Raw genomic sequence first — 24,427 nt, forward strand, 5'->3', positions numbered from 1 at the left:
TGCTTTAAATGGATCCTGAGACCCAGAAGCCAGTAGGAGGGTCTCCTGATCACGCTGCACTGTTATTGGTTGCACAGCAATGACATCATCCGGAGCCAATCCTACCAACTGCTGATTGTCAGCAGTTGACTGAGCTGTTGGTGACAGCTCTGTCACAGTTCCGGGGGTACTGGCAGAGAGATCCCCAAACAAAACAGCGATGCATATATGCAGGGGCTGGATGTTGAGGTCTACCAGCCCCAGTGGCGGCTTGTGCTCCATGGGCCGAGGGGGCGGCAGACGGACCACACCATACCCCCCCGGACCACACCATCTTCAGCCCACACACCTAACCCCCCCCCCCAGTCTCCGGCTCATTCACACTAGGCAGGCAGTGGTGGCGGCGGCAGCTGCCCCCTGTGTCTCCTCCGTGGGTCGGGCTTCCCCTGCGTCTCCTCCCTCCTCCTTGGCCAACAGCATGGCTTCTCCTTTCGGCCAATCGGAAAATGGGTCTCAGGACCCGCTTCCTGATTGGCCAGGAGGAGAATCAGTGTGGTAATAGCGAATATTCATTCGCAATTGTCACACAACTGGGTGGGCTCAGGGCGCAGTGCTCTGCGCCCCGAGCCCACCCTTTTTTGAAGCCTATTAGAGCGTCTGGCTCTAACCCCATTGGAATCCATGTGTCCGGCGCCCTGTATGTAGATTAGAGGGGCCGGACGCATGGATAGGGGGGGCAGTGCCCCTGCGCCTTCAATGGGTGGGCCGCCAATGAACAGACCTACCCCAATATATAAGGGTATTGTTGCTGTAAAGGGGTTGAACATGTTTAGCTACACCACTTTAAACCATTAAACTTCTCAATGTAAGAGATTACTTACCTCTAGCAGAACCGTTCTCTAAATTGTAACTGGTATCAGCTGGAAATAAAGAAAAACATATCTGTTAATTGGAGACCTCAACTGGACTGATGCTCATTCTTCTGTATATATCGTATGATATTCACATTCACTGCAGGCTGAAAAAATTGTGTAGTGATCACCGTAGAAGTAAAAGCTTTTGCAATCCCTGACAATAATCCCTAATAATGTACAGTTTGCTGCCTTATTGGTCTGGTAAATATACAGGACACACAGAGTATTTTATTAAAATGAAGGGTTAGAACGTCTGCAGGCTTCCATTGCTTTGTCTCCTCTGGGGAGTTTCTCCTTACTTCCTGGTCAGGTGACAGGTGTCAGACAGAACAGGAGGTGAGGAAAAATCCCCCCCATAGGGAACAAAGACACTAGTTAATACCTGACAGAACCTTTAAGCCTTTCCCCACATTATCCAAAACATAAAAGAAAAGAAATGATTTGTCTGGAGTTGGGATTTATTTTATGTGACTAAAGATAACACAGAATATTACTGTAACGAAACTGTGAACCTGAGATGACTTACATGCATCCAAATAGATACTGACTCTTCCTGCAATGTCCTGGGAAACATCTGATTTGGATTGAGAGCTGCAGTTCTGTAAGGAAATAAAAGTAATTCAACAGAGATTTCAGACAAGTGAAAGTCATGCAGAACCTGCAAATTGTAGGAACATTACAGCTATGCTAATATCACAATGTCCCTTTATCTGTATTAGCCCCTCAAAGGAAACAGTGGAGGATGCGGGCACACTAGGTTCTTCCATTACTCCAATGGTGAGACAGGAATAGTTTGCATTTCCCCTCCACATTGGTTTCAGTCTCTCTGAGCCATATTCCTCAAAAACCTATTTATTCTTCATTGTATCGGGGCAGCATGACACCATTAGTTGTCTATGTTAGGAATTTGAGTGACACCATCATATGTCTTTGTTAGCGCAGAGCATGGCACCATCAATTGACTTTGTTAGGGATGAGCATGATTCCATCAATTGTCTTTGCTAGGGGTGGGCTTGGGTTTTGGGCCCAACCCTAGCTCATGCCATGTTATATCTACAGCAGATGGGCAGAACTGTGAATTGTGGTGGTTGTATATCAATATCAGTCCATTAACACTCCCAGTCATCTTAATAAGGCAGTGCAATGATTACAAAGCCAACTGTGGACTTTGGGGCAGCACAGTGGCTTGATGGTTAGCTCTCATGCCTTGTAGTACTGGGGACCTCAATTCGAATGCCAGCCAGGACACTATCTGCATTGAGTTTGTGTTTTCTGCTTGTGTTGGTTTCCTCCAATGACAGGCTGGTGGGATAATTGACTCCCATCTAAACTGGTGTTAATATGTGTGTGCATGGCTAAAGAGGCCCTGAGTGCTCCTTCAGGCAGATAAATCACAGAATATCCTCTATGTGTTTATTGAGTCTTACCGAGTTACAATCATCAGTGCAGAGTCTAAGATCGGCATAGAGATAGACGGTGTTGGAGTTGGCAATCTTGAAGACTTTCATAGCAAACCGAGATTCAGTGCCATTTCCATTGTATGCCTGTGTTAGCTGGTTAGAAGATATTTGCTTAGATGGGCACCTGGATACAGAAATCTTTCATCAGTCTTCAGTTACTGTTACTTATTTAAAGATTAGAACACAATACTGGTACATACTAATAGAGCTGACCAATATATGGGCTGTGCTCATTATATATATATATATATAGATATAGATATAGATATATACACACTGCTCAAAAAAATAAGGAACACTTTGAAAACACATCAGATCTCAATGGGGCTAGGTAATGTGTTAGGATCTATACTGGTATGGACTGGGTAATGTGTTAGGATCTATACTGATATGGACTGGGTAATGTGTTAGGATCTATGCTGGTAGGGGCTAGGTAATGTGTTAGGATCTATACTGGTATGGACTGGGTAATGTGTTAGCATCTACTGTATACTGGTATGGACTGGGTAATGTGTTAGGATCTATACTGATATGGACTGGGTAATGTGTTAGGATCTATACTGGTATGGACTGGGTAATGTGTTAGGATCTATACTGGTATGGACTGGGTAATGTGTTAGGATCTATGCTGATATGGGCTAGGTAATGTGTTAGGATCTATACTGGTATGGACTGGGTAACGTGTTAGGATCTATACTGGTATGGACTGGGTAATGTGTTAGGATCTATACTGATATGGACTGGGTAATGTGTTAGGATCTATACTGATATGGACTGGGTAATGTGTTAGGATCTATACTGGTATGGACTGGGTAATGTGTTAGGATCTATACTGATATGGACTGGGTAATGTGTTAGGATCTATGCTGGTATGGGCTAGGTAATGTGTTAGGATCTATACTGGTATGGACTGGGTAATGTGTTAGCATCTACTGTATACTGGTATGGACTGGGTAATGTGTTAGCATCTATACTGGTATGGACTGGGTAATGTGTTAGGATCTATACTGGTATGGACTGGGTAACGTGTTAGGATCTATACTGGTATGGACTGGGTAACGTGTTAGGATCTATACTGGTATGGACTGGGTAATGTGTTAGGATCTATACTGATATGGACTGGGTAATGTGTTAGGATCTATACTGGTATGGACTGGGTAATGTGTTAGGATCTATACTGGTATGGACTGGGTAATGTGTTAGGATCTATACTGGTATGGACTGGGTAATGTGTTAGGATCTATACTGATATGGACTGGGTAATGTGTTAGGATCTATGCTGGTATGGGCTAGGTAATGTGTTAGGATCTATACTGGTATGGACTGGGTAATGTGTTAGCATCTACTGTATACTGGTATGGACTGGGTAATGTGTTAGCATCTATACTGGTATGGACTGGGTAATGTGTTAGGATCTATGCTGATATGGGCTAGGTAATGTGTTAGGATCTATACTGGTATGGACTGGGTAACGTGTTAGGATCTATACTGGTATGGACTGGGTAACGTGTTAGGATCTATACTGGTATGGACTGGGTAATGTGTTAGGATCTATACTGGTATGGACTGGGTAATGCGTTAGGATCTATACTGGTATGGACTGGGTAATGTGTTAGGATCTATGCTGGTATGGACTGGGTAATGTGTTAGGATCTATGCTAGTATGGACTGGGTAATGTGTTAGGATTTATACTGGGGTATTTCCTCCCAGATCTGGACCAGCTCATCACTGAGCTCCTAAATTAACTGAGGTGAAACCTGGTGGCATCAGATGGACCAAAACATAATGTCCCAGAGGTGTTCTATTGGATTTAGGTCAGGCGAGTGTTGGGGCCATTTAATGGTATCAATTTCTTCAACCCCCAGGAACTGTCTGCATACTCTCACCACATGAGGCCGGGCATTGTCGTGCACCAGGAGGAACCCAGGACCCACTGCACCAGTGTAGGGTCCGACAATGGGTCCAATAATTTCATCCCGATTCCTAATGGCAGTCAGGGTGCCATTGTCTAGCCTGCAGAGGTCTGTGTGTCCCTCCATGGATATGTCTCCCCAGACCATCACTGACCCACCACCAAACCAGTCATGCTGAACAATGTTACAGGCAGCATAACGTTCTGCATGGCTTCTCCAGGCCCTTTCATGTCTGTCACATGTGCTCAGGGTGAACCTGCTCTCATCTGTGAAAAGCACAGGGCGCCAGTGGCGGACCTCCGAATTCTGGTGTTCAATGGCAAATGCCAATCGAGCTCCACAGTGCCAGGCAGTGAGCACAGGGCCTACTAGAGGATGTCGGGCCCTCAGGCCACCCCCATGAAGTCTGTTTCTGATTGTTTGGTCAGAGACATTCACACCAGTGGCCTGCTGGAGGTCATTTTATAGGACAATATATGGTATGTCTTCATTCTTTTATATGTACATTATCATTATATTATAGCTGAAAATGAATGTTTTCATTATATTGTTTCTGTTTCTCAGCATTAGTCTTCAACTTACATTTTAATTGGTGGAATCATTGTGCCAAACACAAGAAATGAGTACATGCGCTGTGACCTATATTTCTTCACACCTTGGACTTACTCACACCTACACATTATTCTACTTAAGGCATTTTCCATTGGGACGAATGAAATGGATCAAATCGCTTGTTATTAATTGTATTTTGCTCTGTTTAAATGCAGCATTTGACGTTTTTATCCAATGCACACCAACACAATGCTGTGAACTGGGCCTATTGGAAACAATGGATTGTCAATGCATTGGGCCTGCTTTGAGCAAATCAGCCCATCACAGGTGATGTGAATGGCCCCTTCAATGGAAGACAGATCAAGCAAAAATGTAAGTGTTAATTCCAGCCTGCACTGAAATTTTGTATCATTTCAAAAGAGCTCTGTAGGTCTAACATTTTATAATCAATGAGCAGAGTGGAAAAGGGTTCGATGCTTGCTGTCTTGCTCTAAAAGCCATGCACAAAGATTGTTGGATTGTTCACCAATCATCACCCCATTGAGTCCAACACCACTGCATATAATCGAGTTCCTGAAGCCCTGATAAAGGCAGACTCCTTAACATCCCCCCAAAATGTTCTGGCATGTTCTTATTTCTATACCTACTCCCTTCTCAAGGCTTGTATTGCTGTCCGATCTAAAATTCCCCTTCGCATCCTGTCCTGGTGACACCCAAATACAGGGACATGAAATGATGGAAAATCTTTCTAGTGAGGACATATACAGCGAGCAGTGTGGTGAAGAGTAAGAACCTCTTTTCAGGTTATTATAGCTGTCTCTGTTGTGACGGGCATCACTTTGGTTGGGGGGCCCGTGGAACACAGCTTACCTTTGGTTGGGAAATCCCTCTCTTAGTGTCAGGAACGTTCCCTGTGTGCTCTGAAGTGCCCAGGTGCAAACCTTTCCTTTGCCCATTCAATGGCGAACAGGCATTCGCCAATGCATATGCGTGACGGGTGTGACCCGGGCACGTAGGCGTGCGCGCATGTGCACACAATTACCTTTTTAAGGGTGGCTGGTTCATTTACACTTAGCTGTCTTGTCTGCAGCTTCTCCTGTGTTCCTGAATCTGAGACCTGTTGTATCCTGCTTGATTCCTGTTTGACCTCCTGGCTTGTCCCTCACCTCGCTCGTCTGCTGCCCGTCCTGACCTCGGATTGTTTGTGACCACTCTTCTGCCTTATCCTTGTTGGTTCATCTGCCACTGGATCCAGTCCTGTTCACCTCCTGGCAGGCAACACGCAGAGGACCGCGACCTGGTGTCATACATGCACAAAAATCCATCCTCACCATCAGAGACTCTGGTCAGGACCGGTTGGCAGTTAGATTCTGCACCTCGGGTTAGCCTGTGTCTACTGCCTGGGTGACTCGTCTGTACTCCATCCCTTGGTGAGCTAGAGGTTAACCTTCTGCACGTCAGGCTCCCCACAAGAGTCCTGACACTCAGCCCCCTCTTATGTGTAAGTCACCCTGTTTCTATTAGGGACACAGGGTGACCAAGGAAATGGACAGGTACTTAATGGACACTGAGAATATGGTTTTGATTACTTCAAATGGGACAGTAATATTTATCAACCATATATCTCAAGAAATATATGAAGACTATTCCTGGCTAGAGATGTACAGAACTGTTCGCCGGTGGACAGTTCCCGGCGAACTTAGCATGTTCGCGTTCGCCGCTGCGGGCGAACATATGCGATGTTCGGTCCGCCTCCTATACATCATCATTGAGGCAAACTTTGACCCTGAACATCACAGTCAGCAGACACATTCCAGGCCAATCAGCATACCTCCCTCCCACCTCCTATAAATAAGCAAGGGCAGCATCCATCTTAGATCATTTCTGTGTTACTGAGAGCAGGGAAAGTGCTGGTGCTGCTGCTGTTGTTATAGCTGGGGACAGTCCCCGGTCTTGTTAGCCAGTGTTCTTGGTACACTCCTGCTGTAAGGACAGCACCCCAAAAAGCCCTTCCTAGGGCTGGTATTTGAGGTTTTTTTTGGATATATATATATATATATATATATATATATATATATATATATATATATATATATATATATATATATCTATTGTCCCCAAAAGCCCTTTTGAGGGCTGGTATTTGTGTAATTTTTTTTGTTCTGTGATATATATATATATATATATATCTATTGTCCCCAAAAGCCCTTTTGAGGGCTGGTATTTGTGTAATTTTTTTTTTGTTCTGTGATATATATATATATATATATATATATATATATATATTGTCCCCAGAACCAGGAAAAAAAGATCATATAGGTGTAAAAGGGGTTCCCACCATCCCTGCTCTACTGAAAAATTATATTTTTTTCTGGTTCTGGACATGCTACAGAGCTGAAACTTCACAGGTACACCTTTTAGACCCCCTAGACACTAAATCACACAAAAAAAGTTCTTAAAAATTGTCATTTTTGATAGAGAGCCAATTATTGGAAAACTTAAAAAAAAAAAACATTTCTTTGGATTTATTGTCTGGGGGGGTCTAAAAAGTGTACCTGTGAAGTTTCAGCTCTGTAGCATGTCCAGAACCAGAAAAAAAATAGAATTAGGGTTAGGGTTAGGGCTAGGGTTAGGGTTAGGGCTAGGGTTAGGGTCAGGGCTAAGGTTAGGGTTATTTTTAGTGCTTAGGGTTAGAGTTAGAGGGGTAGGGGTAGGGCTACTAACTCTAACCCTAAGTATCTCACCGTAACCCTAACCCTAGCCCCTAACACTAAACCTAACCCTAACCCTCTAACCATAACCCTAACCCTCTAACCTTAACCCTAACCCTCTAAGCCTAGCCATAAAAATAACCCTAACCCTAAACCTAACCCTAGCCCTTACCCTAACCCTAACCCTAGCCCTAAGCCTAACCCTAGCTCTAACCCTAATTCATATTTTTTTCTGGTTCCGGACATGCTACAGAGCTGAAACTTCACAGGTACACTTTTTAGACCCCCTAGACACTAAATCACACAAAAAAGTTCTTAAAAATTGTCATTTTTGATAGAGAGACAATTATTGGAAAACTTAAAAAAAAAAAAAAAACTTAAAAAAAAAAATTCTTTAGATTTATTGTCTGGGGGGTCTAAAAAGTGTACCTGTGAAGTTTCAGCTCTGTAGCATGTCCAGAACCAGAAAAAAAATAGAATTAGGGTTAGGGTTAGGGTCAGGGTCAGGGTCAGGGTCAGGGCTAAGGTTAGGGTTATTTTTAGTGCTTAGGGTTAGAGGGTTAGAGTTAGAGGGGTAGGGGTAGGGCTACTAACTCTAACCCTAAGTATCTCACCGTAACCCTAACCCTAGCCCCTAACACTAAACCTAACCCTAACCCTCTAACCATAACCCTAACCCTCTAACCTTAACCCTAACCCTCTAAGCCTAGCCATAAAAATAACCCTAACCCTAAACCTAACCCTAGCCCTAACCCTAACCCTAGCCCTAAGCCTAACCCTAGCCCTAACCCTAATTCATATTTTTTTCTGGTTCCGGACATGCTACAGAGCTGAAACTTCACAGGTACACTTTTTAGACCCCCCAGATGCTAAATCCAAAGAAATTTTTTATTTTTATTTTTTTTTTAATTTTTCCAATAATTGGCTCTCTATCAAAAAATTACAATTTTTAAGAACTTTTTTTTGTGTGATCCCTCTCCGGCATGCCACAGTCCAGGTGTTTGTCCCCTTGAAACAACTTTTCCATTACTATTGTGGCCAGAAAGAGTCCCTGTGGGTTTTAAAATTCGCCTGCCTATTAAAGTCTATGGCGGTTCGCCCGGTTCGCGAACATTTGCCGATGTTCGCGTTCGGCGAGTTTTAGGTTTGCGACATCACTATTCCTGGCCTGTTTGATTCTGAACATGTTCATTGAAAGAGCTATGACATTGGCCTCTATTCCATGTTCTTCAATGTCAGAGACGCGCAGTCTGTTACTGGTGGTCTCTTCCTATTGTCTGTGTATTAAGGTGTGATGAGTTTTCTGTTAAGCCTGTCTGTCCCATTGTTAATTGCTGATGAACTCACATGTTGTTTCTGTCCAGATGGCTAGATAATTAGCTCAGGTTAATTATATTTCTGTACAAATTGCATCTGCATATGATAATGTAATCAGGCACCTGACCTGGTGGGGCAATCTGATCAGCAGGGGGATGTCCATCCTGTATATATTCTGTGTGAGTTGTTCAATAAAGATTCCAGTTCTCTACAAGCTAAGATGTGTCTAGTTTTGTATGGGTGGGCGGCTAGAATATCTGATACCTATGTTCAAGACTGGAGGAAGCTGTATACTGATGGAAGCCCACAAACACAGTGTGGGTCGCGGTTCCGTTACATGTGTCATACTGTCTTGATGATCCCATCTCCGCATTTCTAGTCCTGGTGTCACAAACATGGATCAGAAAGACAGTAAGAGCCTCGAAGGAGACACAAACATCCCACAAGGGTTCTAACCCTACCCCACTCTATCTAAAACTGAAAAAAGTTGACTCCAGTTGGGCTGTAATGATGACCTCCAGGAGTTATGTCACTTTAAAAAGTTGCTTGACTAGATTAGTTCAGAACTTCATGCCAACACCACAGCAACACACCTCCTAATGTGATGTATTGTTCTGTGTATTTAGTGAATTATTTTTGTAGTCCAAGTGTACAAAGAACACACAGAATTACTACCCAGTGTACTATGTACTTACCCGTTCTGAAGAAGATAGTAGATGATGGCGCCTGTCGAGTTGGTAGCAGAGGCATACAAATTCACCACTTTGAGTTTAAACTTGTTAACATCAATATCTGGTACTTGCACTGAAAGGTATACAGTATCTTCCACATATAGGGGGTCATCTCCTGAGAGAAGGGTCGTATATGAGCTCTCTTTATAGGGTATCATTACGGCTGCATAACTTCCATTTCCTGTAGGGCCGGTTATTACTGTGGTCCTGGAAAATAGACACACGATAAAGGTTACCTACCTAGAAACCCTTGCAGGTATGTGGTCATGCATCTATGATATTATACAGAGAACTGACATTATTTGCACTGAGGATACAGAAAGACCACCCATCTCCTTCAGCTCTGTATTTACTGATGGAAGCATTTATGCAGATATACAATTTCTAATGCACCAAAATAGTATAAAATAATTTGCTTAAGAAGTAGACTAATAAAGGTAAAGTGTTTGTAAAAAAAAAAAAAAAAAAAAAAAAACATGTTATACCGCACAGTGCTTGTATTGTGTAATTTGGTCCCTTGTGTCACCTGAAATACCCGATTGATCCTGCCTGGTTCTGTCCTCCCCCCTGGAAACTGACCACGGTTTATCATGGCTGCTGAACCCTGACACCGTGGTCAGTTTACGTGCCACCGTCGTCTGCTGCTCTCCTCTGTCCTCTCTCCCCCCGCCTGTCAACTCCCATCCACTCCCCAGCTCTCCCTTCCTGCTGCTAAAATAACAATGTCTTCTTGCTACAATCTCATCTGTTATATCAAATGCATACACATACAATACATACCAAAAATATGTAGCAGAAAACAAATTGGCCTAAAATGTTAAAACATTTTGATTTTTTCATTTTTTTTTTTTTTTGGATGAAGCAGAATGTGAAAAATATTGTTTTTTTTTTTTTTGTTTTTTTTCAAAATTGTCGCTATTTTTTTGTTTATAGCGCAAAAAATAAAAATCGCACAGGTGATCAAATACCACCAAAAGAAAGCTCTATTTGTGACGTAAATTTTGTTTGGGTACAGTGTCGCACAACCGCGCAATTTGGCCGTTAAAATAACGCAATGCCGAATCGCAAAATAGGGCCTGGTCAGGAAGGGGGTAAAATCTTCCAGGGCTGAAGTAGTTAATGTGGAATTTATGTTGCCAAAGAACATTATTTTTTATCAAGTTGTTGGAAGTAAAGTTACAATTTAACCACTTTAGCCCCGGAGGATTTTCTGCTCAATGACCAGGCCCTATTTTGCGATTTGGCATTGCATTATTTTAATGGACAATTGCGCAGTCGTGCAGAGCTGTACATACCTGACTGATCCTGTCTGGTTCTGCCCTCCACCCTGTAAACTGACCACGGTATATCATGACTCCTGTCACCGTGGTCATTTTACGTGCCTCCGTCCTTCGCTGTTCTCCTCTGTCCTCTCTCCCCCTCCTCCCCCCCCTGCCTGTCAGCTCAGATCCGCTCCCTGGCCCACCCTTCCTGTTGCTAAAATAACAGTGTCTTCCTGCTACAATTTCATCTATTATATCAAACGATGTGCCCCAGTGTATGTGTTTTGTATTTTATAAAATAAAAATCGCAATAAGCGTAGTATTTTGATTAGTTTGTGCAAAAGTTATCGCGTCTACTAACAACGGGAAAGATCTATGCAATTTTTATTGTTTTTTTTTTTTTACTAGTAATGGCGGTGATCTGCGATTTTTTGTGGGACTGCGACATTGCGGCGGACAGATCGGACCCCTAACTGACATTTTTGACACTTATGGGGGTACCAGTGACATTACTACAGTAATCAGTGCTTAAAATAAGCACTGTTACTGTAAAAATGCCATTGACAGGGAAGGGGTTAACCCTGCTGGTGATCAAGGGGCTAAATGTGAGCCTAGGGGGGTGATTCTAACTGTGGGGGGGGGGGGGCGTGGCTTCTGAGATGACCGTAGAGACATGTGATCCTACATAGCAGGATCACAGGCGCTCTGTGATCATTCCAGGGAGAAGAATTGTCAGATGTGTTTACAACATCTGCCCATCCTTCTCTCTCAGTGGGGGAACGATCGCAGGTGTCAGGTGGCAATCGGAGCCACCTGACACAGGCATCTGCTTCCCTGCTGACAAGCGGGGGCGCGAGTTGCCCCCTAGAATCCCCAGAGCGAGCGCCGTACATGTACAGCGATTTTCCTGGGAGCGGCTGCCTGCCACAGTACAGTGTGTGCTGTAAATTGCCTCCAGCATTGTTTCTGTTTCTTCTTTCTGGAGGCTGCCATTTTGCTGAAGCCCAGAGCCCCTGAGCAGCAGTAAATCTTTAGGCTGCCAGCAGAGTGGCCTCTAGTGGCTTTAATTGTAAGCACAGTGTTGAAAATTAGAGAGCAGCTGAGCATGTGCAGAGCAGTGTGAGACAGCATATTACTGGGTTTTAAGCAATATAGGTACTTATTTTTAATGTTTTACATAGCTATACCTGCAAAAGGGGACAACATGCGGTCAGGGCTGGTGCAAGGATTTTTGCCGCCCTAGGCAAAATAAAAATTGGCGCCCCCCGTATGCTCTCCCACCCCCCCATCCCAAGTTGCTGAAGGGGTTAAAACCAGTGGCGGCTGGTGCTCCATCGGTCGGGGGGGTGCAGATGGACCTGGCCGTGGATCCCCCGTCATTCCTGAGTCCAGTCCCCACCATATTCCCCCCAAGGGGCGCCAGTTCACTTACCAATTGGGAAACAGGTCTCAGGACCCACTTCCTGATTGGCTGGGAGGAGAATCAGTGTGGCAATAGCAAATATTAATTCGCTATTGTCACACAACTGGGTGGGCTCAGGGCCCACCCTTTTTTTAAGCCTATTAGAGCCTCTTCAAAAAAAAAAAATAAAAACCCTCATTGGAATCCATGCGTCCGACGCCCTGTATGTAGATTAGGGGGCCGGACGCATAGATGGGGGGGGGGGGTGGGGGGCGGCCGCCACTGGTAAAACCCCTTCAGTGACTTACGGTAAGTCACTTACCTCGGGTCAGGCTCAGCCGGCACCCCCTGCTAAGTTGCGCCCTAGGCGGCTGCCTAGTTAGCCTTACTGGTAGCGCCTGCCCTGCATGCGGTTATCTAGCAGGACTTTGTTTTGTGATTAAAGTTCCACTTTAAGGACCACTTACACAAGAGTATGTGCTAGAATGCAATATCATAAGAGATAGTCTACATGGATTCCTGAAAGACCAACATTATGTAATAATAATTACCCAATAATTGGTTTCAGTGTCACATTAAGACTGATATTCATAAGCAGCGGGTAAGAGCAGGAAATGTTCATGACAACGTTATTTGTTATTGCGATTGGATTCGTCTTGGCAGGAAAATACAGCTGATTTGTGTATGTGACTTGGTTATCTTTTATCTGTAGAGAGAGGAAGCACAGAAGTCATTAGACAGGGTCAGAAAACTTACCGCCATACAGTAATCCGCACATTAGCAAATAGTTACTATTAATGTCATTGTATCCTCTGACAATTCAAAAAGGAAGTCACCAGTTTTGCTAAAGTAGAACCACAGCCCAAAACAACCAGAAAAAAATAAATAGCCCAAAGATAAAATATCAAAAGTAGCTTTTACTGCAATATTCAACTTCAATGCAGAGATTTTCCCTGCGGCACTTTTTGTCTGATGGCCGGTATCATTCAACCCACTTTCTATGAGCCCAGGTCCCCCGTGGACCACAGAGCCTGTGACTGGACAATGAAAGGAGAAGCAGAGGACTCATGAGCTCATCTCCCTGTCACTCTGTTCTCTCCTCCTATCAACATAATCTTTGTCAGCACATGAATTAACTGACTATTTGTGTTGTTCTCTTTCTCAAGTTGTACAGGGACTGCATGAGACTGAAACCAGATCACACTGAGGTACTTATAATGCTTGCCAGGGGCATAACTACAGGGGTTGCAGGGGTTGCAATTGCAACCAGGCCCCATGCTCCTGGGGGGCTGTGCGGCTCCCCTGTACACCTGGATAGGAGGGGCGGCGGGGGCAGCATGTAGAGAAATCACTGTCCTCCTTTTTCCTCCTGTAGCTGCAGGAGGAAAATGGAGGAGATTGGTTCCTCTGTATGCTTCCCCCACCACTCCTATCCAGTTCTCTTGTGTTCTGCTGTCTCTGGGCCCCTGTGTGCTCCCCTGGTCCCCCCCCCCCCCCCACTGTGCTCCCTCCTTCCTTTTCTGAATGGACAGAGTCATAGTCAGTGACATTGTAAAAAAATAAAAAAAAAATGATAAAAAATAATACAATTATAATACCAACATATAAAAACTACTGACACCAGTGGGAGAACTTCCAGGATCACAAAGGTCACACTTGCCACCGGGCCCTGGCATTCCACCACCGTGGGGAGGCCCCAAGATGGCAGGAAGGGGGCCCACTGCAAAACTTTTGAAAGGGTCCCGCTGCGGGACTGTAATAAAAAGCCCCGCAATGAGAGCAAAGGGCCCCAGGATCAGTGGGAAGAGCCCCAGGCTTAAAGGAAAGGGCCCTGGCCAGGGGTCCGGGGAGGGGCCCTTTATGGTTTCTTGCAGCGGGGCCCTGAAGGTTCTAGTTACGCCTCTGATGCTACAAATAAAAGTAAATATGAAAATGAATACAGAGCAGTGTTATATGTGTCAGAGTTCAGCTCCTCCTTGTGGGTGTCTCATTAAATTAGCCAACTGCTAAAGAGATGTCCATGCATGTGGGCCTTCAACCGGGGCTGTGTGTGTCTTTTCAAACACAAATGCCCTGCAAACCACGCCCCTGCTCCCTCCCCCTTGGCAGCTGCAGGAGCCAATAGCACTCCTTCCCTCACTATCTCATATACAACCAGAAAGTTCTGGGTATGGGGCAGACTTGGAGGACCTGGTGGAAGTGGCAAGGAACACCAGGTATGTAGAGGGAAAAACACTCTTCTGGGGATAAAAACAACAATAAAAACATGACAAGGATTCTAATCCTTCTCTATTCCATTCAAACCCTAAATGATCAGGTTTTTGTCTATACAGTACATACGCCAATATATCTGTTTTTACTTCTCTTGTATAACAGTCAGGAGAACTTACCACAGAAAGTGTGTTACAGCCAGAACCTGTCAATGGATAATGAATGGCCATCTCCGATTCTCCATCCACAAACTCCCTTACTGCGAGACACTCGGCGTTGTTGCCGTTTAGCCTTATATTGGACGTATTATAACCTTGTGCTTCCAACCAACATTTGGACACATGTACATTGAACTTTACACCAGTACAAGTAAAATTTGGAGATGGACGGCTTCCTGAAAAAAAAAAAGTGTTTATGAGATGAGAAGGTGACGTGATTGATGTACATTATACACTATACGGAATTTCTATATATACCCACCTTAGGGTGGGAAGAGTGATTAGGAACTGGAGGAAGCTGCCATAGTGGCAAAGAGTCAAATCCTAAATAAACAGTTTAAATATAAAACACTGACTGTTCGTGATCAGTGTAGTGTCCCCATATACTGGTAGTCAGTGTAATGCCCCCTATATTGGTGGTCAGTGTAGTGCCCCCTTATAACGGTGGTCAGTGTAATGCCCCCTATATTGGTTATCAATGCAGTGCCTCCTTACATTTATGGTCAGTGTACTCTATAAAGGTTTGCTATGTATACCCACTTAGGGTGGCAGGAGTGAACAAGGACTGGGGAGAAAGCTGCCATTGAGTCAAAGAGTTAAATCCCAGCTAAACTTCCAGTTTTTATACAAAACACTGACCGTTGGTGATCAGTGTAGTTCCCCCCTTGCATTGGTGATCAGTGTAGTACCCCTTACATTGATGGTCAGTGTAGTGCCCCCCTATCCTTGATAAAAAGTGTAGTGCTCCCTTTCATTGATGGTCAGTGTAGTGCCTCCTTATATTGATGGTCAGTGTAGTGCCTCCCTACATTGATGGTCAGTGTAGTGCCTCCTTACATTTGTGGTCAGTGCAGTGCCCCTTACATTGATGATCAGTGTAGTGTTCCCTTAAATTGATGGTTAGTGTAGTGCCCCCCCCCCTTAGATTGATGGTCAGTGTAGTGTCCCCTTACATTGATAGTCAGTGTAGTGTCCCCTTACATTGATAGTCAGTGTAGTGCCCCTTACATTGATGGTTAGTGTAGTGCCCCCCTTCCCCTTAGATGGATGGTCAGTGTAGTATCCCCTTATATTGGTGGTCAGTGTAGTGTCCCCTTACATTGGTGGTCAGTGTAGTGCCTCTTACATTGGTGGTCAGTGTAGTGCCACTTTACATTGGTGGTCAGTGAAGTGCCCCTTTACATTAGTAGTCAGTGTAGTGCCCCTTACATTGATGGTCAGTGTAGTGCCCCCCTTAGATTGATGGCCAGTGTAGTGCCCCCTTACATTGGTAGTCAGTGTAGTAGTGCCCCTTACATTGATGGTCAGTGTAGTGCCCCCCCTTAGATTGAATGTCAGTGTAGAGCTCCCTTACATTAGTGGTCAGTGTAGTGCCTCTTACTTTGATGGTCAGTGTAGTGCTCCCTTACATTGATGGACAGTGTAGAGCCCCTTTACATTACTAGTCAGTGTAGTGCCCCCTTACATTGATGGTCAGTGTGGTGCCCCCCCCCCCCTTAGATTGGTGGTCAGTGTAGTGCCCCCCTGATATTGATGGTCAGTGTAATGATTGCTAACATTAACATAAATGGTAGTGTACCCTTATATTGGTGGTCAGAAGGAATGAGCTTAAGGTTCCATCTGAACACAACTCCCTTGTATTTTCAGGCATTTGGATCCCATCATTGACTATTTGGTCATGTTCATAGATGGTTATTGATGTCTCCTGAGAGACTCCTGTATGTCTCCTGCATACATCAGCTGTCCCCCGCCAGACCTGTCATTCAGCGGGAGTGAAGCAATGAGACCAGACTAATCTGAGAGGCAGAATTTGCTCAAGAAACCCCAAGCAACCTCTGGAGGAACCCTAGGGTTCTACAAAACTCTGATTCAGAAAGTCTGGTATAGGGAGCACACAGGAGTTCTTTGGAAGCCGATGACTCTTTTTCAGGATTTCTCCTATACAGACCTCCTTAAGCCACAAATCTTGGTGCAAACAATGATTGTTCCATTGGGAACAAGGTAAGCCAACTTCTGTGGGTATGGTTTCTACTCCCATCTCCATATTACACACAGCAATCCAAGTGTACACGTTTATATGACAGTCAGCCTGCAGATAATTGGACTATACCCAGAGGCGTAACTACAAAGGTTGCAGGGGTTGCAATTGCAACCGGTCCCATGCTCCAGGGGGCCTGTGCGGCTCCCCTGTACACCTGGATAGGAGGGGCGGTGGGGGGCAGCATGCAGAGAAATCACTGTCCGCCTTTTTACTCCTATAGCTGCAGGAGGAAAATGGAGGAGATTGGTTCCTCTGTATGCTGCCAAACATGGAAAAAATATATATTTGAAATATATTTAAAAAAAAACATTTTTCATTTATTTTTCCCAAAAATATTGGAAATATGTTTGAAATGCTACAATTTTGGCCATATTCAATATATTTCTAATTTTTTTCCCTAAATATATTGGAAATATATATTTCTTCCATATGGGGCCCCCGCCACTCCTCCTATCCAGTTCACTTGTGTTCTGCTGTCTCTGGGCCCCTGTGTGCTCCCCTGGTCCCCCCCCCCCCATACTGTGCTCCCTCCTCTCTCCTGCCGCCCCTGCAGGGGATGTGTCACAATAGAGAACCAGGAAGGGGTCGGTAAATATGTAATTTACCAGCTCCTTCCTTTTCTGAATGGACAGAGTCATAGTCTGTGACATTGTAAAAAAAATAAAATAAAATGATAAAAAATAATACAATTAAAATACCAAAAAATAAAAACTACTGACACTGGGAGAACTTCCAGGATCGTAAAGGTCACACTTGCCACCGGGCCCTGGCATTCCATCATGGTGGGAAGGCCTAAAGATGGCAGGAAGGGGGCCCACTGCAGAACTTGTTAAAGGGTCTTGCTGCTGGACCATAATAAAGGGCCCCGCAACGAGAGCAAAAGGCCCCATGATCAGTGGGAAGAGCCCCAGGCTTGAAGGGAAGGGGTCTGGGGGGGGGGGCCTTCATGGTTTCTTGCACCGGGGGCCCTGAAGTTTCTAGTTACGCCTCTGACTATACCTGTACTATCCAACACTCAAATGTTGAGGAAGCCTAGGGGCTCATTTCACCAGGGTGCTCCATTTCAGGTAATTTAGCAACTGGGAATAAACAGGCCATTACACTTTTACACTATGTATGTTACATACAAGTTATATGGTTTATGTGAAAATGCAATATTTGGTTTTAAAAGGCATGAGATCCATTGTGACCATTGTATTATATCATATCATACCTGGTATAAATTTGTAGAGAGTTGTATTGCACTTGCAGGTAGAAGTACTATTGTCACAATCCTCATCATCAGCACAGGTAAAATTTCCACAGGTTACAGACGCAGCCACTGGAGAGACAGAAAAACACATTAAAGTCCATTCTGTGTTCCTGTGTGGAAGTCTAAACAGATCTCAAATCCAGCTACTATGTAACACAAGGATCAAAATATTTAAAATATATCAGAGATAATGTCCAGTTTGTTTCAAAGTGTTTTCACAAAAATCCAATTTGTTTCAAACTGATGAAACTTGTATCCAAATATTCCAATATATACAAACATGTTTCCAAAGTGTTACAATTCATAAACAAAGTGTTCTTCAACACTCTTCCCCTGTGTTGTATTCAAATACACGTGTTCATGAATCATGAATAATGGGCCATACACACTATAAGATTTTCTGAAGACTTTTTCCTTTAGACTTACCAAAACCATATAATATGAGGTCAAACCTAAACACTTTCAATTTGTCTGCAATCTGGCAGGCCCTTGCACTACATAGAAAAGGTAAATCTGAAGGAAAAAGTCTTCAGAAAATGTTATAGTGTGTATGGCCCTTAAGGCTAGGTTCACGTACATGTGGGTGCGGGAATGTGTGTAAATTGCATGCATTCCCGCACCTGCAGGTAAACCGCGCTGCTATTTAGCAGATTCATAGGGCTGCCATTAACTCATTATGTTATATCTGTTCAAAAATAATAAAATATGCCGCGCAATATAAAGTGCTTAGTGAATAGATATCAATAAATATGTGTATATGATCAAATCATGATTAAATAAACAGAAAATATGTAAATAAATAATAAAGTGCCATATATATAAATAGTAATTCATCAAATATAATATGCACATAATATGCAAATATCTTCAATAGTGTCTTTTTTTTAAAAAAAAACCTGATAAGTGTGAATAAATTTTCAGCATAAAAGCAATAATCAAAAAGATAAATAGTGAATAAAGTGCTAGGTGCCAAATTCCAGTGCTATGGTGTTTATAAATATAAATCGTTCATTATAGACGTGCTTCCATAGAAATTAGCAATGAACTATTTATATGTATAAACACCATAGCACTGGAAATTGGCACCTAGCACTTTATTCACTATTTATCTTTTTGAATATTGCTTTTATGTGTAAAATGTATTCACACTTATCAGTTTTTTTTAAAAAGACACTATTGAAGATATTTGCATATTATTTGCATATTATTTGTATATTATATTTGATGAATTACTATTTATATATAAGGCACTTTATTATTTACATATTATCTGTTTATTTAATCATGATTTGATCATATACACATATTTATTGATATATATTCACTAAGCACTTTATATTGCGTGGCATATTTTATTATTTTTGGATTTTAGGGACTTAGGGAGAGTGCTGTGCTCGCTGCAATACTCTGTAGTAAGTGCTAGACCTATTTTTAGCTCGCAGGATCACTCATTTATGTTATATCTGTTGATCCTGCCAGAAATTCAGAGCTCTCCTGTGTACTCTGCAGTCTTATCTCAAACAGTGTTATCAGGCCTGCCCAGTTTTCATGTGTGAGCTACAGAACCCCTTCCTCCTATGTTACGCAGCTGGCGAAAGGTGGAGGTGTTTTGTAGTCCTAAGGCAATAAGGCTTGCTCATAGAAAATGGTGTAACAGGAATACTGGTAGGATCGCCAGGCGAAAATATGTGAAGAAAATCTGAAAAAGAAAACTAAAGCAACTACAAGAGCCAATAAGCTGTAATATATAATATTTTCATCCTCGTGTTTCGATACACTTTAATTTGAAAATGGATCTCCCTCACTTTTTCTCTGTCTATTTGCTCTTCCCTAATCGTGCCCTCCAATTTCTGGGAACAATTGCTGTCTCTTTATTCCAGGATGTATTTTTATAAGATAAAAGGAGACAAACGTCACTCACCTGCCATGGCAGCGCACAGTACAGATAGCAGTAATATTGTCTTCATGGTTATTAAGGGACCCTAGAAAATATATCCTCTATGAGCAACTCATTTGTTTGTAATTTAGCAAAAATAAAGAGTAATAAAAATAATATTAATAATAATTATAATAATAATAATAATAATATTTAGTAATAAAAAAATCCTACAGAGTTTCACATTATTTTATATATAGTTTTATGCAGTCAAAATAAAACAAAATAAATACAAAGGAAAACAAAACAACAAACATCTATATATGTCACAATATTCATATACAGTATATTATAACATACTAGACTCAACAATAATTGATCAGAAAAAAAAAAATATATATATATTTATATATATGAATAGGTTTGATTCTAAAAATCTTAATGTTTTTTGAAGTTAAAAATTAATATATGCAATATATATATATATATATATATATATATATATATATATATATATATATATATATATATATATATATGTGTATGTTTGCATATATTAATTTCTAACTACAGAAAGAAACATTAAGATTCAAACCTGTAATGCAATACAGGAAAACCCAAAATAAAACAAAATTAATACAAATAAAAAAATACAACAAACTTTCATATATGTTACAATATTCCTTATTTTTATTGACTATGTAACATACCAGACTTAAAGAGGGGTTCCACTTTTCTGTCTCACATTTGGCTTCACTGTCGGGTTCCCTTACCGGCAATGGTGGCGGCAGCATCCGACAGCCAATGGAAACATTGGCTGCAGTGCCAATATCGATGGACTCCAGGAGAGGTGTGTGTCCTAATATTAAAAGTCAGCAGTATCTGTAACTGCTGACTTATTTTTGGAAGGGGGGGGGGGGGTGTTCAGAACACTGTTTTAACAATAATTGTTAAGAAAAAAAAAAAATATATATATATATATACTGTATATATATTATTATTATTCATTTATAATTACAAATAAACAATATGACTCAAACCTATAAAACAATACAGTAAGACCCCGTTCACACTGGGGCGATCCGACTTGCCGGGGCGACCGCACAGGTCGCGGTGCGCAGCTCGCACCGCGACCTCGGAGCGGCCGGCACGGACTTCATAACATTGAAGTCAATGCAGGTCGCTCCAGGTCGCCCCAAAGAAGCTCCGGACCCTTTTTCTAATTAGAACGGGTCCACAGCTTCTCTATGGCAGGCGACTTACGGCGACCAGGTCGCCTGACAGGTCGCCCCAGTGTGAACGGGGTCTAAAACTCAAAATAAAACAAAATAAATACAAAGAAAAAACCCATTTATGTTACAATATTGATTATTTTTACATTATTAATATTGACTATGTAACATACCAGACTAAACAATATTTAAGAATAAAATTTGCAAAATTGTTGAGCTGACCATGCACACTATATAAGCTGTTTGTACATTCTTCTAAAAATCTTATGAAGTACAAGGTCTCGCCTTACTGAATACAAATCAAACAAATATTTAGGTAGTCCTTACATTGTATGGTTTTAGTAAATCTAATGCTCTCCACATACACATTGGCTGTTCAGTTTTCATTATATCTTCCAACAACTTCCAATTAGATTGGATAGTTAAGTAAGTCCCTAAATTGCAATTAAACATCTTACAAAGGCAGCTATCCAGAGAGCAATGAAGCCAAATAATTATCATGATAACAAGCCAACCAGCAATCACAAAATGAAGAGACACCAATGGCAGCCTCCGTCATTCTCATTATGATTATCCCTCCCTTTAAGTAAATTGTACAATCAGAATGTAAGGCATATGACCAGCTTTAGAAAATGACAAATGTATCCTAATTGTTTGCTATGAGTTGTAATTGATTTAGAAATCAAAGCTTTATACTAACCGTCCAATGTGGTTTGGAAATGTCTTGGGTCTTCAAGAGGCTTCCAACAACTTGATGCTCTTCCAACGAGTTAGCTCTCAGTTGAGTTTTGCCTCCTTTAGGAATGGTAGTTGGAGTGGAGGTGGTGGAGGTTCTGAGTACAATTACCGATCACTCAGCTACTTATATACTCATTGGTCCAGATGGAATTCCATGCGTCTGTCTTGCGAAGAAACTAGAAGATGGATATCAGGTGACGTTGGAGTAAATGGGCCTCGCCCAGTCAGGACATAGCCCCGAGCGGTCACAGTTTAACTTTAACGCAATTTTCACAGAATTATGTATTTTTCTGCAGGCATTTCATACTTGTAGTTGGTATGAAGCTAGTTCCATTACAAAATTAATCTTTCAACTTTTAAATACTTGTTTAAAACCCAATTCTGGACAAATTAGTATTTTCCCATTTTGGATATTTAGTGCCAAAAAATCTATTATCGACAGACAATAAGCCTTGGGAAGGAACTTCTGTTATTTGTTGCTTTTGGTTATTTACAAAATAGAAGATCAGGCTTTTCAGGTACCAAACCCAAACAAAGTTAACCTGCAAAACCTGAAAGCACCCCTAAAAAATATCCCCATTATACAGGTATTGTATAATAACATAGCTCCTGTGACGGGAGTCACTATAGGCGGGGGGCTCGTGGAACCCAGATTACCTTAGAGAGGTCGGGAAACTCCTTCTCCAACTTCCCTCCCCCTTATGTGTAAGTCACCCTGTGTCTATTAGGGGCACAGGGTGACCAAGAACCCCAGTTGGGTCTGCACTAATCAGACTCGCTCTACAACCACACTGGTCTCAACATTTCGTTTTACCCCGGTTATCTTGGGTTCTATATGTGTGGTTTGTGTTGAAAGAATGAATGGGCTCTTTTACTTGGGAAAATAATATTTTTGAACAATATCACTCAAGAAATATATGAAGGTAAACAATTTCACTTTTCAGAGTGTTAGATAGTTTGAGGTGGGGGTGGGGTTTGTTATTGTTAAGTGCCTGTATCCCATTGTTCTATTGTTTCTGTCTGCCTTGGGATCAACCTATTTTGGGATGTTAATGTGTATGTGGATTAACTGCTAAAGGGGAGGGGGGGGACTGTCCCAGAGTGTATATCTCTTTGTGCCTGTGTTTGAATAAAAAGTCTTATGGTTCTTACCACCCTACACTGATGTCTCGACAAGTGCCTAGGTGGGCTAAGGGATCTTAGATCGTGCTGGTATCAGGCAATGGAAGCTTATATGGCAGACATACTCTTCTTGAGTAAGGGGGTCCGTCACAGCTCCTAACTGTCCCTGATTAGAGGGACTGATTTGGAACACATTCCCTCTGTCCCTCTTTCCTCCTCATTTGTCCCTCATTTTGGTATGATCTACAGTATATAGTTGTATATAGAATTGGGATGAAACCCCCCCAGTTCGGTTTGCGCCAGAACTCTGGAACATCACAAAAGTTCAGATCTGAACCCCATTGAAGTCTATGGGAACCAAATTTGAAAAATCAAAAGTCCCCATTTTGAAGGCGTATGTTCAATTTATAGGTAAAAAAAAAGGATACGGGGGTCCGATTACTGCCCTGGGGGACATGTATCAATGCAAGCATTAAAAAGGAAGTAAAGCTTCGTCTGTAACCCATTACCTATACTGTAGGTAAGCCTATGATAAGGCTTACCTATAGGTACTGTAAATATCTCCTAAACTTGCACCGTTTAGGAGATATTTACCTTACATGCAGCCAGTGACAACACTGGCGCATGAGCTCTGATGGAACGGCTGCCCACGCCAATGACGTCATTGCGGCTCCTGCAATCAGATGGCCGGAGGATGTGAACCCGAAAAGAAGACAGAAGAACGTGTTACCTGTGTGTGGGCAGCGCTGTGGGGGGCTTCGTTCTAAGGTAAGTATTTCACAAAGACCTAGTATGCAATGCATACTAGCTCATTATGCCTTTGTCCTTCAAGTTTTTTTTTACTTTTTTTTTTTGGAGGTTTACAACCTGTTTAAAATTTTTTTTTACAGGAGCAATTATTTTAATGATTCTTACAGTGAAACAATAAAAAAAAAAATCCTTTAAGTATAGCGCCTGGGGGGGGGGGGTGTCCCCTTGGTTTGCTGGTAAAGTGGCACATCTGTAACGTGTATAGAACCTGCTGCAGTAAAACTGATATTTCGGGTCTGGTATGGGTTTTAAGGGGAACCCCATGCCAAACTATACCAGGCCCTTGTCTCAATCAACATGGGGACAAGGTGCTTTGAAAATCACACAGGCTGCAGGTGCCCTGTCACAGTGTCACATGGCTGCTGGGGGTCACATGTGACACTGTGACAGGGCACCTACAGCCTGTGTGATTTTCATGCTGATGATCATTGGACACAGTGAGATGCTACTTTAAACTTGCATTTGGGGGACAGTAAACATGTGCAGTCAAACCACTCCCCTTTAACCGCTTCCTGCCTATTGATGTACCGGGGTTCTGTCAGAATACCTATCAGATTCTGCTACCGGGAGTGACGTACGGACTAGAACAACTTACTGCGCATGCACCATGTGTTCCAAAATGGCAGCTATGCGTTCCAATAGGTTTCCTGATGTGATAGAACATGAAGCAGCGGAGGACATCTTC

The 24,427-nt window shown here is 42.5% G+C and overlaps 1 protein-coding gene and 1 long non-coding RNA gene across 2 annotated transcripts in view; one reads left to right on the forward strand and one right to left on the reverse strand.

Annotated features, from left to right (window-relative positions):
- The window catches only part of LOC309567853, a 1,051,047-nt gene that overhangs the window by 707,485 nt on the left and 319,135 nt on the right, over positions 1–24,427 (forward strand). The window lies entirely within an intron of this gene.
- Positions 1–24,427, reverse strand: part of LOC309568239 (uromodulin-like) — a 51,544-nt gene that overhangs the window by 1,869 nt on the left and 25,248 nt on the right. The window contains exons 7-8 of the mRNA XM_082273905.1: positions 1,420–1,492; positions 861–899 (exon numbers count right to left, since the gene is read on the reverse strand). Coding sequence (XP_082130031.1) covers positions 861–899; positions 1,420–1,492 — 112 coding nt within the window. The remainder of the gene's footprint in view (positions 1–860; positions 900–1,419; positions 1,493–24,427) is intronic.

This window comes from Pelophylax lessonae (assembly GCF_965119305.1).
Source record: "Pelophylax lessonae genome assembly, chromosome: 12".
Classification (NCBI taxonomy): Eukaryota; Metazoa; Chordata; class Amphibia; order Anura; family Ranidae; genus Pelophylax; species Pelophylax lessonae.